The sequence below is a fragment of the Channa argus genome, chromosome 16, assembly GCF_033026475.1.
Source record: "Channa argus isolate prfri chromosome 16, Channa argus male v1.0, whole genome shotgun sequence".
In the NCBI taxonomy this organism is placed as follows: Eukaryota; Metazoa; Chordata; class Actinopteri; order Anabantiformes; family Channidae; genus Channa; species Channa argus.
The window spans coordinates 11,176,086-11,192,577 of record NC_090212.1 but is presented as its reverse complement, the minus strand read 5'-3'; the positions used below and the strand labels follow the sequence as shown (position 1 = coordinate 11,192,577).

At 40.3% G+C, this 16,492-nt stretch overlaps 1 protein-coding gene across 1 annotated transcript in view; it reads left to right on the top strand.

Annotated features, from left to right (window-relative positions):
* ltk (leukocyte receptor tyrosine kinase) overlaps positions 1–16,081 on the top strand; it is a 45,245-nt gene extending 29,164 nt beyond the window's left edge. Inside the window, exons 16-29 of the mRNA XM_067480746.1 lie at positions 580–765; positions 1,376–1,474; positions 3,026–3,187; positions 3,321–3,416; positions 7,104–7,290; positions 7,404–7,494; positions 8,493–8,557; positions 9,217–9,346; positions 9,430–9,527; positions 10,079–10,171; positions 10,434–10,535; positions 10,917–11,051; positions 11,313–11,403; positions 11,953–16,081. Of these exons, the coding sequence (XP_067336847.1) occupies positions 580–765; positions 1,376–1,474; positions 3,026–3,187; positions 3,321–3,416; positions 7,104–7,290; positions 7,404–7,494; positions 8,493–8,557; positions 9,217–9,346; positions 9,430–9,527; positions 10,079–10,171; positions 10,434–10,535; positions 10,917–11,051; positions 11,313–11,403; positions 11,953–13,002 (2,585 nt within the window). The 3' untranslated portion in view covers positions 13,003–16,081. The remainder of the gene's footprint in view (positions 1–579; positions 766–1,375; positions 1,475–3,025; positions 3,188–3,320; positions 3,417–7,103; positions 7,291–7,403; positions 7,495–8,492; positions 8,558–9,216; positions 9,347–9,429; positions 9,528–10,078; positions 10,172–10,433; positions 10,536–10,916; positions 11,052–11,312; positions 11,404–11,952) is intronic.
* The last annotated feature ends 411 nt before the right edge of the window (positions 16,082–16,492 follow it).

The window sequence follows — 16,492 nt, the reverse complement described above, 5'->3', positions numbered from 1 at the left end:
ACTAAAGGCCTGGACTCTCTGGGCACTGATAGTTTGATCATTTTTCATAAATGCCTTTAATGTGAATTGTGTGGATGAATGTCCGGTACTAAATCAGCAGCGTACAGCTTAACATCACCCTCTGTCTCTCCCATTTTGCAGCTATATAGCATTTTTGGACGATAGTCTCTCATTGAAACTTTAAACCTTTTCAGTTACCCAATCTTCTTGCTGCAGCGATCAAACACGGAAAACAGCAATGTTTAGGCTGCTGAAATCTTTTTATGCCTTCCTGATTGTATTCTTTGGCAAAATCATTTCAAGGGATCTGCAGACTTCATACCGCTAGTGAATGAACTCTCTCCATCCCTTCTCTGGAGTGAGATTCAAACCAAGCAAAAAGCAGCATCACTTCTCAGAAATTTACACCTGGCTCCTGAGCAGTCAAACATTTCTGATTTTCTTCTTGTTCTCCTAAAATAAATGTCAGTTGGATGACATAACGACTTTTAATGTTGAATGTTCTAATAATTCATTCTGTGCGAATGTTTGTGGTCTGTGGTTTACTAGGTTACCGTTTTTGTTTTTTGTTTTTTAAAGGTGGGGGTGGAGGCTGGAAAGACAGTCCTAGTCCTCACCTGAGAGCTGGCATGCCTCTTGTGGAGGGGGCAGAGGGAGGATCTTCGTGTCCTCTGGCTTTATCAAAGCTCGGCTGGTCCACATTCGGAGGTTTTGGAGGTGGTGGTGGGGCCTGCACAGCTGGAGGTGGCGGAGGAGGATACAGAGGTGATATCATTTTGTCAGCTTCTCTTACATTATGCTGCATCAAAAACCCACTTCATTTATGCCTGTACTGTCCCCCTTTGTCTCATACTCTATTTCTTCCCCGTCATCCTATTGGATTACCAAAAAACGTGTAGGAGATATTCAGAATTTTATGACATTTCTGTTTAAAAAGATTTCCTCAAGGTGGTTTTAGTCTGAAGCATAATTTATTCTGGTCTGGCTGCTCTTGACAGTTGACTCACAAAGACAAATTTAACTGAGGTTGTGCAGTGTATAATTGTCACTTCATGTACAATTTTTAAACTTCATGATGTCAAGGACTACCATGGAGTGTAGTTGGATAGTTTGGTAGTTGGTTACCATGGTAATCATACATTTCTTTCTTGAATTCTTTTCCAGCCTGATGCTTTTATCCATCCTGCCTGTCAGAAACAGCAGGGGGGCGGAGGTTATTTGTAACATGACTCCAAACTAATGACAATCAGTGTTTTAACTTCAAAATACAGTGACAGGTTTTTTTTCCAAGAGTGACAACAAACTGACAAGTAAATGGCAAACATGCTGACAACCATAAGCTGTCATAATTGGATGTCACACACTTTTTTGACAGGAGGTGATGCGGCACTGACAGATGAGATAACAGCTGATGGTCAGAATGGAGTCTCGTTTATCCATCCAATGGGGGAGATCTTCCTGCAGCCTCTGGCAGGTAAAGTATAGTCTCTCACACTGCATCATATTGTATTTATTTAAAAAAAAATTGCATGAATGTAAGTGAAAGAAGAAAATACAGATTAGTATAAGTGGTTGGATGTGGTTTTATGCCTCATAAAGAAAAAGTAAACGAAGATTACTTTGGCAAAAAGTCTAATTTTAAAGTAAAAATGAATAATCAGTCGACAATAAAATAATCCAATTGAGAGGAGTTTTTAATGTAGAAACCTATTAACAATCACCTTATATTTTATTTCTGCAGTAATGTGAAAAGTCAAGGACAGGAGTTATAATACATATAGTAGCCTCATTGCTTTAAGCATTAAACATGGCTGATCCCACAGCAAAGAGGCACTGTCAGTGTGAAGATTAAATCCTGAGCTCCTGGGTATCTGCTCACTTAGTTCTCTGAGCAATTGATCCGGTCAGAGTGCCAGTGTGTGAGCGTCTTAGTGTGCTTGTACCTGTTTGTGCCAAGCTGTCTGTCTGAACACTTAGGCCCACACACTCAAGAATGCACACGGATACATGTTGTGTTCTCTTGTTTCTTTGTTTCGTTTAGATTTTTTTTTCTTTGTGAGACTACTTGCCATCTGATTCTAATTATTCAGCGGGAAGAACAGGAAGGCGGTTAACTAATCCACAGCCTCATGGAGCTTGTTGCCTTCGGGGGCAACAGACAGACCTCCATTCTCATGTGAAAGACACTGTTGTTATGCTGTTGTTGCTGCTGCGTGGGCTGCCAGTCATCACTTGCAAACACAAGCAATGTTGTTAAATTATATGAAACACAGAGGTTAATATATGGCCCACATGGCACAAGTCTGCTTCTCCTATTTATAATTCACATCAGGAAACAATGGAGCAGTTTATTCCAGAATGTAGAGTAGTGTAATGAATTTATTCAGAATTTTCTTATTATCAAATGTTGTGAAAAGACCAAAATGGTGCAACAGTTCTTCATTACTGCGGTTTTCCAAGATTCTTTGGACTAATGATACCAAGGTTTACATAGCAAAATGATGGGAAGAGAAAAGTATGGAGAAGGACCACCTCATGATCCAAAGCATCATCACATCATCTGTCAAACATGGTGGAGGCATGAATGGCTGCCAATGGGACTGCTCATAAAAGTAGTGGGAGAAATTCGGAAGTGTAAAGAGCCATCCTCTCTGCTCAGGTTCAGCCAAAAGCTGCAAAACTGATAGGACACAGCCTCATATTGCATATGGATAATGACCTAAAACACACAAGAGTTTCCTGTGGCAAAAAAAGAGATATTCTTCAGCAAGTCACCTGTTCTCAACACAATAGAGATTTTTTTTTACTTACTGAGGCCACAAACAAGTGGCAGCTAAAGGCGCCTGCAGTAAAAACTCGGCTCAAGAATCCCAAAAAAGATTTTCATTCAAGTATTAAAGGCAACCCTTATGTTTGTAATTATGATAGTTTGTTCCATTATTTATGAGCCACAGAAAATCAGTTCAGCATATAATTTTTTTTGCCTTCTTTTGTTTGTGTTTGTTCATCATATTGTTTCCTTCAGCAATGGAGAGTCATGGGGAGTGTGAGATCAAGGTGCAGCTGAACTGCAGCCACTGTCAAACTCAGAGCTGCAAACGAGACGAAGATACTCACCTTATCCAGTGTCTCTGTGATGACGATGAAGTCCTGGCAAGTGACAACATGACATGTATTGGTGCTGTGGGTATGTAATCACCTTTTTATGTGTTAGCACTTTTGTTTAATGATAACCCTCGAAGTCTAAATGCATTAAGCTTTAAAATTTAAATTAACTTTGATGTCTATTAATTGACCTTCTCTCCAATTTCTCCCTGGAGCTTCTACCGGTCAGATGTCGACCTCATTGATCCTGGCTGTCGTGGTCTCCACTGTTGCGAGCAGCATTGCGCTGATCTGCACCGGCATCATCCTCAGTAAGCGACTCCTTCATGTCTGTGTGCAGTCTGTGCCCTCCACCTTCCACCGGCTTTGAGTGCAGCTGCTCATACAGATGATTCCAGATGTTACTGACAACAGAACCAGGAACTCATTGCTAATTGTTCATTTAAGTGCCCTCCTCTAGCTGAGGAGACATGAGGAGAGAGGAGGAGAGGGATGTGTCTGAAATACGTGTTGCTCACAGAATATGAAGCGATCACATAGTGTATAAATATTTCTCAGACATGAGCAACTTTCAGGTGATGCTCTCTTTCTCTCTACATATGAATACAGGAGAAATAAGAGTTTAAAACAAGATTATACTGCAGATAGGGCATGAGATAGTGGAAATGATTGCAGATAAATACCATATGGTTTATGCTTTTTTCAGTGTCAGCATAAATGATTCCTGTCATGTTGGCATGGAATGGTAGAGATGTACTAGAAGCATCTCACTTCGTGTCTTGAAGGAGACAAAAGGAGCAGAAAGCTGAGACATTTAACAAGACAGTTTCTCTCAGCTGGAGATGTGGACTGATGAGTAAGATTAGATAGCAGGAAATCTCAGATGTTATGATTCAATGGCTAAAAAAACTGAAGAGAAAAAGAACTAACAATCTTTATTATATAGACATGACGCTTAGTCCAAAATGAAAGAATCTTTCAGTCATTTTAAGAAGCACTTTGTGACAAATTGCAAGTTTATCTGAATCTACGGGCATTGTCAGGCTTTGGTAAGAGTTCCAGATACAGCAAAAAGACTTCACCTACATGCTTCTTACAGTACAAAAAGCATTGAAAGAGTGAAAGAGAGTGTTTGTTAATAAATTAATCAAGAGATTTGCCTCACTGGCTCTAGTAATTTTAGGCTTGTTTAATCTGAAAATAGCATTCAGACATGCTGTAAAACACTTTAATAATAATGATGATGCACAAATAAAACAGCTTAAAATGAGAGTAATTATAGAATTAATAATTAGGCATCTTGTGTAGGTTTTGTTAATGATACAAATATTGCATTAGCATTTGCACTTTGTGGCAAAAGCTGCAAGAGCAATATAAAATGTACGTTTTGAACTATTAAAATCTTGTTTTATTAACTGCAGATGTATATAGTTTGTCGACAGTTTTAATGAGAACATGTGTAATAATTTTGCCATAATATAGGACAGTGAGGGATTATAGAGTTAATACAACTTTTTGTACCTTTGTCACATTTTTGACAAGTACTGGCTGCAGATAATTCAGGAAGTACATTTTCATCGACCCACTAATCCTGCTCCATGTGCTATTTAAGGTGTTCGCAGGTTCTCCGTGTCTCTCTCTGTCGTTCTCTCCATAACCTCATTCAAAGTGCGGAACATTAGGTGATGCTCAACTGTGGAAGACTCAGTGGTTTTTTTTTTTTCTTTTCTTTTCCACAGCCAGTTTTACTGCACAGCACTGACTTCTTTTGAAATATCAGTTACATTTTCAGCTCTCTGGACTTGAACACAGTCTGACAAGAAAACCAGGTGCAGCAAAAAGCTGTTACATGTAATAAATCTCCAGTATGGAAAGTGATAGAAAAAAAACCTGGTAAAGTCATATGGGCAGTAAAGTGAACTCACCGGTAAAGTTTTCACTGTAAAACATTCAGTAGCCTCTCTATTTATTATTACTATTTTCTATAGAAATTAGTGTTAGTGGCAGAAGATTACACAATATGATACTGAGATTTGATGTTACTGGTACTACATATTGGAAACACATTATTGTAACAAGACAAATACCGTATTGTCGAAAAAGTATTAATAGTTTTTCCTGCAGATGCAGAGAATCAAAACTGAATAATGCATCACTGGCCATCCGGAGATGGATGGGCCATGGTGTTGTTGGGTCATGTTTTAGAAAAGTGGGAAATATGTTCAAGTGAACAGGACAGGTTAAAGCGGAATAAGGACAGCCTGGCTGGCAAGTATTAGTTTTCAGAGAAATAGTCTTTTCTGACATAGGACTTAAAGTTAACAGAAAAAAAATGGAAAAATTAACATTTAGTATGCAACAGTATTGCAAAAGGTTAGATAGTTGGTATAACTAAACACAGATTCACTCAGTGTAATTAAACACATTAATTTAAGATATAGTTGCTGTTTTTATAGGTGATCGTGAACGAAAAGCTGTGGAGTGTAACTGCATCTCGTCTTACTCTCTTAATATTGTGCATTTGCAACTGAATAAATCAACTACTAAAATGAAAACTGCTGACTTGTGTTAAATACCTTTGATCTTCTTTGCTTTTGAAAAAGAAGAACTTTGATCCAAATCAGCAAAACACACACAAACACACTTTAGGTTAACAGTGTCTCTTCACCTGAGCTCTCCCCCATGCAGGGAGGTAGTCTGTTCTTTGGGCGCCCGATCACCTGCACCCACACCCCACCCAACACCCCCCACCCCCTTCCTCCACCACCTCCTTTTCCTTCTCCCCTATCTCAATCTTACCCCCATCCCAACCCCATGGGTCCCTAGCATCTGCACCGGGCGATGGCTCGACGGCACCTCTTACCTGCACGCAACGCCCCCTCCCTGGCAGACTACCAACCTGCATCGGGGATATGGGCTGCCTCCATGGCGGGTGAGTCCAAACAAAGTGGCACAGACAGTGTAGGAGCAGTAAACAAGGAGAGGGAATCCCACATATAGCCTCTAAAATGTAGCATTTGTGTGTGAAATGATTTAACTTCTTAAAAGGAAACTCCACCAACCAGCACGTCTTGGGGGGAACTACTGCTGATGTGAAAACAGAAAGTTTCTGTGGCTCCAGAAGTCACAACTCACTAGTTGCATCAGGTGATTCATTTGTGTCAGTGTCAGGTGTGTCAGGGAACCTCCCTTTTGAGTTGCTACTTGCATAAAACCATAGATGGATATGTTCACATGATGCATTTCAGGCTTTTTCAAAATTTCCCATTGTCCACTTGCAGTACTGCAGCCCAGAAAGTATTTCGAATTTTATTGTAAAAGAGACCTGTGCACCTCGCACACCTTGAAGTAAAAACTATTTCATATTTTACGGAGTTATTCACTTACTTTATTTTTTTTTTTTTGTATTATATTTTTGTTACTCATCAGAATGTACAGCGAAGCTGGGGTGTGCAGGGGAGACCAGTGGGGGAAACACTAATGTGCATGTAACACAAGTGACTAGATACCATCTGTGAGTCCAGAATCCAGCTGTCCTTTATACATCCATGCATAACACACCCAAATAATCCAAAGTGGTTGAGTTGCATTGTGGGTAATGCAAGCACCACGTTTTGACCAGGATGAAAAATGCATGAAATAAAAAGGAAATGTATTTCATTTTGCTGCATTTGATCATGTTTAAGAAATGTCCGTTAGTAGTCTGGCAGCGTTGTAATACTGTATAAGTGGAGTACTCTTTTAAGAACACATTTAATGTATGTCAACCTATTGTGTTTGATGTCCTAGTGTTTTTACATTGAAGAACTACAGACACTAAAACTTAGCTTGATCCCTCCTTGACTTACCGCTCCTACCTTTAGTAGATAGCAAAGTAGTTGCATCATCAGCTTGCAAGTGTGGGGCCCAGGTTATAGTCAGCGTCATGATTTATTTATTTATTTTTAAAATGTCTGTAACGTAAAACTAGGGGTTGTCTGTCCTGTCTTTTGTGCTAGTGTGGTACCGCAGGAAGAATGACCTACATGCAGTGAGGGGGCATCTGCAGAGTCCAGAGTACAAGCTGAGCAAGATCCGCTCCTCCACCATCATGACTGACTATAACCCTAACTACTGCTTTGCCGGAAAGGCCGCCTCACTCAGTGAACTAAAGGAAGTACCGCGCAAGAACATCACACTTCTGAGGTATGGCAAATGCCCAAGGCTTTGCTAGCTACTTGTGAATGCACCTGTTTAGCATAAAAGCAGCAATGTTCAGATGTTGTATTTAATTGTTTCAAAACATTTTATTTTTTCAGTGCTCTCGGCCATGGTGCATTTGGAGAAGTTTATGAAGGACAAGTTCTGGGGATGACCAGCGATAACAGCCCCATGCAGGTGGCTATAAAGGTCAGCTTGCACTCAGGTTCCATCTCAATGCTAGATAATACCACTTGATCAGGAGTTAGGTTCATTAAATACACTTACTTGCCACATTAAATACTGGTGGTTCCAGTGTTATTGTGGACAGGGGTTTGGGAAAAGTTGAATGTTGGCCATGATTGACAGGTGTTAGAACATCCAGTGCATTGCAGCTTGCGTCTTAGCTACAGACTGGTCAGTGCCTCTACGCTGACAACCACCAGGTTGTTAAAGGGCGACTTCACCAGTTTTCAACTTTCTATAGCTTTGCGTTAGAGTGTAAATGTAGATTAATGCATTTAAACTTCCCTCTGATTTCCCTATATTAAAATATTTCTCTGTTTCTAAATGAAAAACTCCTGCAGATGATATCATCCGGAGGAGTTTTTCACCATTTCATCATCAGAAGCAAATTTAAAATCAGTGAAGGTGTCCTTAAATGTTGTGGTCAATAATAATCCACTCAACCACACAGGATTGTTCCTGCTTCTCAGTTTTAAAGGTCACAGCCATGTAGGATTTGAAAAGACAGTTTCTTAGTACAGAATATGAAAATGTATCATTGTGGTCTCGCAAAGTCTCCTCCAAAAGAATTGAAATTGTAAGACCAAATTCATTGATCTCATCTGATGCAAAAAGTGCTATGTTCAAAATATCTAGTCATAAATACCAGGAAATAAAGGCTGAAATTGTGTACTTTTTGAGGTTGTCATTCCAGTACTTCTTGAGGGGACTGTATATTTATGAATGCACAAAATAATTGATGGCTGTGTAAAAGGAAAGTGCAAAATTGTTTAGCCATTGCCGTCAGATAACTTGGCTCTGGAACTACAAAGGTAAAAAAGGAAAAGCTGAGTGAGCTCCACATGGGTTTGCCTTCTTTTCAATAGCCTCCTGATTAGGGCTATTAATTTCTTTCCTCCTGACAAAAGTACACATGTACCACAAATCCTCAAACTGCTTCTCTGATTCTTTCTGTTCCACAGACTCTTCCAGAAATCTGTTCTGAACAGGACGAAATGGATTTCCTAATGGAGGCGCTGATTATGAGGTGCACTACACTGCAACAGTGCTCTATGTGTCCATTACCTACACTCTACTGGCTGCCTTTTAATTTAATACACACAATGATTCACCCAATTCAACCTTCTGACCTGTGTGGCTCACCCGTGTGCTCGCATCATCAGACAGCAAATGGCTTTGTTTTATAGACAGATGTTCTTACTGGGTTGGATTAGATAACTGGAGCCAGATGTAAAATCCACCTAAACCACTGCTAAAATGCACTACACATATTTTCCATTCACAAAGTCAGCTGATTATATGAGGGTTTGAGTCAGACTTCAGTCTTAGTCTCTTTCTAATGCGCCCTCATTTTTAGACATCTCCTTGCTACCTATAACAAAGCTACAAAATACTTTAAAAAAAGAGTAACCCAAAAGGAAAATCAGTTTTTTAAAGCCAGAGGAGGTGTTGCATCTCCAGATTTAAGAGCGCAATAGAATTCATTATTCCCTTAGTGAACAAAACAATCTTGGTTCGTTAGCATTTTCTGTTGTCCCAGAGGTTTCCGATGTAAAGGTCTGACTCTGCCAGCTACAGGGATGTACTGTATTTAACCACACGATAATACACCCGCTTTACACATAAATGTCACAAAATGTTGAAAAAGTGCAGCTGCTAAGTGTTGTCGACGGTCTGTCCATGCAGCAAGTTCAGCCACGAGAACATTGTGCGCTGCATCGGTGTCAGTATGAACATCCTGCCACGCTTCATCCTGCTGGAGCTGATGACTGGAGGAGACATGAAGAGCTTTCTGAGACAGAATAGGCCACGAACTGTACGTCTGTACTGCATCTTTCTCTGTGTGTGGTGTGTGTCTGTGTTTGTGCGGTACACTAAATTGACCTGTGCTGTATCCAGGGCCAGATCTCTTCTCTCGCCATGCGGGACCTGCTGCGGATGGCCCGAGACATCGCCTGTGGCTGTTGCTACTTGGAGGATAATCACTTCATACACAGGTTCAGATTTACACCCACTTATTACAAACAAACTGAATATGCTTAGTTGTGTGTGTACTCACGAAACACTAAAATGTTGAATCAAATGTGGTGCGGCACTGACTGAGAAGATGTTTTGGCAGTGAAAATTCCCCCTCTACAGCGTCTATTAGATAGATGAAAGTGAGGACTTGACAGGAAACATGAGGGAAGAGATTGGGTGCGACATGCAGCAAGGGTCCGCAGCCAGACTTGAACTCGGGATGCTGCAGTTACTCAAGCATGTGCGCTACCCATTAGGCTGGCCTGATGTTCCTAATAAATTTGAATTTACTAATCCACACGACCGTATACACACTCACACAATAGATTTCTGGAGCTGCTCTTCGTTTGCATGTATTCTTTGTTTATCATGCAGTGGTCAGCATATCAACTTTTAAATCATTGTAAATCTGCGTGGAAATTAGTATAAATTTAAATTTTTAAATTAACCCTTTTTTTAGCAAAGTCACCATAAAGTTAATGAATGGGTCTGTATAATGCTTTTATGTAACACTTTCTGTGTTTTTCAGAGACATCGCTGCAAGAAATTGCCTGCTTACCTGTCCTGGACAAGACAGAGTGGCTAAGATTGGGGACTTCGGCATGGCACGAGACATTTACAGGTTCGTGTGCTTCATCCACAGTGGTTCACATGGCACAGCAAACATGATGAATTACAGTGATGTGTCTGATGGGGGCAGGAGCCCAGGCAGCACTGGGTTTATTTGGTAAATAGGGGGCCAGTTGAAAAGCTGCCTAATTTTTCTTCATGTGTCTATACTTTGAAACGTATTTACAGAGTTCATGACCTTGTGATAGCTGCCTCCTCTTCTAAACTGATGATGCACATTCCCAAATCTGATAGCACTGTTTTTCTTCCCCCAGAGCCAGCTATTACAGGAAAGGTGGTCGAGCCATGCTGCCAGTCAAATGGATGCCACCGGAGGCCTTCATGGAGGGAATCTTCACCTGCAAGACAGATACATGGTAGAAACGCAACCCCCATAATATGAATATGTATAATAAAGCTCCAAAAATTTATTTCACAAAGATGATCTGCTTTTATGTTTAAAATGTAGAGGGTTTTTCCTTTTGTTTTGAAACATCTTGCTAAAGGGAAAATATATTTTTTAACTGATACGGAAAACCCCACTAAAAACTGGAAGGTTGGTAGTTTGATGCAATTGGGCATTTTCCATTTCAGCATTTGCTTCTACTACAGGAATAATTTAATCAGCCGGTTATAGGCTTAGTTTCATAGTATACTGACCCTGGTATTCTCATGCTGAGGAACATGAGATCAGGATACACATGCTTTTCGTCTTGGATCCAGAACAGTCAGTTGATGGTCTGTGTCGCCCCCTGCAGGTCATTTGGAGTGTTGCTTTGGGAGATTCTCTCTCTGGGCTACATGCCCTATCCTTGTAAGACCAACCAGGAGGTGTTGGAGTTTGTCACCAGCGGAGGCAGGATGGACCCTCCAAAGGGTTGCCCAGGGCCTGTGTGAGTACTAACAGTAAATGCATCAACATGGATGACTCTGGATGTAAAGCAGGTCAAAAGTGAAATGGTTTTGACCTGAGTTGACCTGAGTGTATACTTTAGTCCTGTATGTGTCTTTTAAAAGTATTTTTTTAATGATACAATATTCATAAGAGAGCAGTGTAGCTGCGATAGTATGTTACAATATTAATCTAAAATGTAGTTAATATATAATAAAGCTTACACAGTAAATCTCTCTGAAATGTGTGTTTTCCTGTATAGATATCGAATCATGACCCAGTGTTGGCAGCAATGTCCAGAGCATCGGCCCAATTTCTCAACTATCCTGGAAAGGATTAACTACTGTACTCAGGTATACTTATATACTTTACAGCAGGGGTTACCAAGATGGTGCCCGCGGGCACCAGGTAGCCAGCAGGGACCACGAGTAGCCAGCGGGCCTGTTCTAAACATAGCTCACCGTAATGCCACTTACCAATCAGCTGCATCTAATTTTTTTATTGCTATTCTTTTTCAAATCACATTTGATAGTTATTGTGAGAAATCATTAACATGATCTGTGCCTTCAAATAGATGAATATCATTAATTTAATTAATTATTAATAATAACATAATTAACCGTAAATTGAGCAAATTTGTTATTACAAATGTGCTTATTAAACTGGTAGCCCTTCACATTAATCGGTACCCAAGAAGTAGCTCTCAGTTTCAAAAAGGTTGGTGATCCCTGCTTTACAGTATACTACCATGCACATGAACAATATTAAGTTGCCTTTATTCTTGGATAAATAAAACAGGTTAAGTATGTTTTCTTCTATTCTTTCTATTTTTTGTCTTATACTACTACCATTAAGTGCAAATATAGTTTTTATTATGTGTCTGTCTTACTTCTCATTACCAGGACCCGGATGTGATCAACACACCTTTACCAGTGGAATATGGCCCAACAACAGAGGATGATAGCAGCACAGTAATCCGTCCCTCTGAACAAACTTCCAGCAGGCTCACTCCACTTCTGGTGTCTCACCCCGCTTCCCAGGATTCTTCCTCCCAGATGGGTCTTCCTTCTCTGGGATTGGGTTCCACCCCTCTACCTCCACAGCCCACCAAACCTCATCTGCTCCAACAGAGAACCCAACCTGTCCACCATGAAGTGACATCATGCCATGAAGTGCTGGAACCGTGTTGGGCTGAGCCTGTTCCTGCCCCTGGTTTGTCAGCAACAGCAGGCATGTGTGCAGGAGGCCACTGGCTCCACCCTGAGCCTCCCCACCACAGGCCTTGCACCAGAAACAGCCCCACCTCTGGGAGCCAGCGGCTGAAGAACAAAACTAAGAACCTGTGGAACCCGACATACGGCTCCTGGGTTTTGGAAAACATCAGGGGGAAGAAAACACTGGCTCACACTCAGTCCATGCCACTCTCAGGCTCCGCTTCCTCTGCCACCAACACACAGACCTGCAATGCACCCTCAGAGAGCACTGAGGCTGGGTGTGATAACACCGATAGCACCAGCTTCGGCACTTCCTCAACTCCATTCCCTTCCTGCCACACTCAAGCTGCCCCAAACACATTCACCCATAAGACCCCAGCAGGTGGCTCCTCAAAGGCCGGCATGGACCTGGCTAAGCTACAAACTTTCCCTTGTGGCAATGTCAACTATGCCTATGATGAGCAAAGTTACGAGGCAGAGAGCCTGCCCCTGGTTGTGCCAAAAGCCTCAGAAGCCATCACAAACACCAGCTCTGCACCCAGTGTCTCCTCAGGGACAAGCCTGGGGCTGGCGTTAGGTCTCCATACCTCCTCATCTCACATGCCCAAGCTGCTGCTGAAGCGCCATGCCAGCTATGGACACGAGGATATGAGGAGACACACCAAAGCTGAGAAACCCACACGCGACAGAGACTCAGGCTTTTCTCTGTCTGAAGACCTCAGCGTTACCCCAGTCTAACAATTGGCTCAAGGGATTTAAGTGGTTTTAAACCAAAATGTTACATAGGGCCACTTTTTCACCAACCGAAACTCAAGCTCTGTATTAAAACGCCACGACCACGAGGGCTCCATCATTGTCAGAGCCACAACATCAATTGAATAAAGCTCCTGGAATGCTGGAAGACACATGCACCCCTCTGCACTGTGATACAGAGAGCTGACACTGGACTGAGAGCAGTTTGTGGCCTCCTGGTACACTGGTAGCTGAACACTGCACCTCAAACACTGGACACACAGTGCTAAACTTTCTCAGTGTTTACACACTGGACGTTTAGTTTGTTGTTTTTGCTGTGTTTTATTTTTTCACTAAAGCTTTGGGGATTTTACAGGTTGCAGTATTGTGAACACTTTGTTGGAACTAGTATTTCTACGAAGCCTAAAATATTCAGCTGTAAGGAGAAACAATAAATTTTCTCAGTTGGATGTTTTAGTTCCAGCAGTCAATTCTTTTAAATCACAATTAATTGGGAGCCATTGTATTTGTAGTTTTACATTTGCTTTAGAGTTTGGATACTAGTTGGGACACCTATGTGACTGATTAGCTTTCACCCTAAAAAATGTGAAAACACATCCTACCAAACAACTGCAATAACATTCTCCCTTTTCTTTCGGCTGTTCCTTTTCAGGAGTCGCCACAGTGAATCATGTGCCTCCGTCCTCTGCATCGTCTTCTCTCACACCAACTAACTTCATGTCCTCTCTCACTACATCCATAAATCTCCTCTTTGGTCTTCCTCTAGACCTCCTGCCTGGCAGCTCCAACTTCAGCATTCCTACCGATATAATCACAGTCTCTCCTCTGAACATGTCCAAACCCTCAATCTGGGCTCTGACTTTATCTCCAAAACATCTAACATGACCTGTGCCTCTGATGTCCTCATTCCTGTTTAATTCCCATTGACACAGGATGTAGTGCACCTGAGTGTTTCTACCTCCTCTATGCTTCTGCCTCTTCTGGAAGAAAGTATTCAATACATCCATTTCCATCCTCTTTGCTAAGTCTACCACCATCTGTCCATCTGCCTTCTTGTCCTGAAGACCAAACCTGTCAATCACATTCTCATCATCTCTGTTCCCTTTACTAACATGTCCATTAATCTGCACCAGTCACCACTCTCTCACTTCTGTGGATTCTCTGCATCACTTCATCTAACTCACTCCAGAATTTCTCCTTCTCTTCTAACTAACATCGCACCTGTGGGGCATAACCACTAACAACATTGCTAAATGACTAAATGTAAATGTAAATGTAAACAATGAACATCACACCTTCAATTTCCAGCTTCATACTCATCACCATGTCTGATGTCTGACTTTTTTCACCTCCAGAACATTCCTGACCAACTCCTCTTTCAGGATAACTCCTGCTCTATTTCTCTTCCTATCCAAAACAACTTGAACCTTGCTCCTAAGCGTCGAGTCTTTCTACCTTTCCACCTGGTCTCCTGGACACACAGTATGTCCACCTTCCTTCTCTGCATCATGTCAACCAACTCTCTAGCCTTCCCTGTCATAGTCCCAACATTCAAAGTCCCCACTGTCAGTCCTACACTCATGACTCATGGCCTCTTCTCCCTCTGCCTACAAACATGCCTTTCTCCTCTCCTTCTTTGACCAATATTCACCGGCAGCCTGTAGCTCAACAGCACCGGTGGCGGTAGTTGTTAACCTGGGCCGCAACCGATCAGGTATGGAAGTCAGATTTGGTATGGAAGTCATGATTGCCAACTTTGATTTGCCATATTATGTTTTATGTCCCTACCTGACATAATAAACCTCTTAATACTGTAATTTTTCAAACATGGGAGATTAATACTTTGTTGTTTGCTCTGAGTGACTTTAGCTTGATGTTCATAGACGATCTAATTTTTTCCCCTACTCTAAATGTCCTCTCTGACACTTGGATTATGTTAAAGGAATGGTTATTTTTATTATTTTGTTAGATGAGAAGATCACAAAGTACCTGCTGACTCGCTTAGCATAAACCACAGAGAATAAGTTATCCTGAGCCCACTTTAGCGTGTATATTTTAGATTATTACTGAGGTTCAGCCCCCTGTGTGTTCCTATTTACTCAGACTGCAGGAAGCCTTAGAATTGTGTGAACATACAGACTTTGATCATCACCATGCAGCTGTGAGAATATTCCCTATTTCCATTCTCACTTGATTAAACTGGACTAACCAATTGAATTTGTATCTGTTTTGTGGTTTATTTTATACGTTTTATTCATTTGTTGTTTATGATAAATGTGTAGGCAATCACTGCCGTTTTTTATTTTATATATATATATATATATATATATATATATATATATATATATATATATATATATATATATATATATATATATATATATATATATATATATATATAACAAACACACACACACACACACACACACACACACACACTGCATCTACGGGTGCAGTAGTAGTACCTATGTTTACTCAGCAGGGGGAGATTTTCAGCATTGAAATACCAAACATATAGCCACAAGAATCTCAGTTTTACATAAGTAAGCAAAGATTCAAATGTGAGATTGTTAGATTGTTTGGCGTTTATGGTTTCAGGTTATTCTTATTAATTGTTTAGCAGTTTTACTCTAATATGTATCTTTGTTTTCAGCTTGAATGTGAATTTGAATTTATTTTTTATTATGTAAAATGAATGGTTCTATTTCTATATGAATTCTGTTGGCTTAATGTTAATGTTTTTTTTTCAGACCAGCTGATTTGATTGGTCGTTAGTTACTTATCAGTTCACATGGAAATAACATCTTTTAGAAAGATTAACAAAAGGCTCACATTCTTTTCTATAGGCTCATTTTTAGCAAGACATTTTTAGCCATTGTATACTTTTATGGATCATATGGTGTTTTAGTTTACATTCATTTAAGTTTTTTTTTTTTTTTTTTTTTGCATTATTTATGTAGCTGAGGATTTTATACCTCAACCAAAAGTGCAAAGTCCTTCTATGCAATATATTGTTTTTCACCCTTTTTGTCCAACCTAACCTAAATAAATCAACATATACTGATTTTATCAATGTGAGTTTGATCAGTTATAGAGTTTTGGAAATGTAAAGGAGTGAACTCAGTCCCGATCAACATGTAAGATGTCAAAATAGTTTTCTACTGCAAAAAATAAAAATAACACTATTTTCGCCCTTTAATTCCACAAACATTTTCCGTAATTTCATTTGTACAACACTTCTCACATTTCATATTCTGAGCACTGATAAGACCCAGAACCAAACAAATGGGCTATAACAATCACTGCAGCACCTGTTTGCAAGAAATTATGAAGAAGGAAAAAAAAATAAAAATAATACAAGTTTGACTATAGAAAGTAAATAATTGAAAGAAATACAAATTGATAAACAATAAATGACAGTTTATCAAAATAGTGAGATGATAAGACAGTTTAATCATTATTCTGTACTATACTA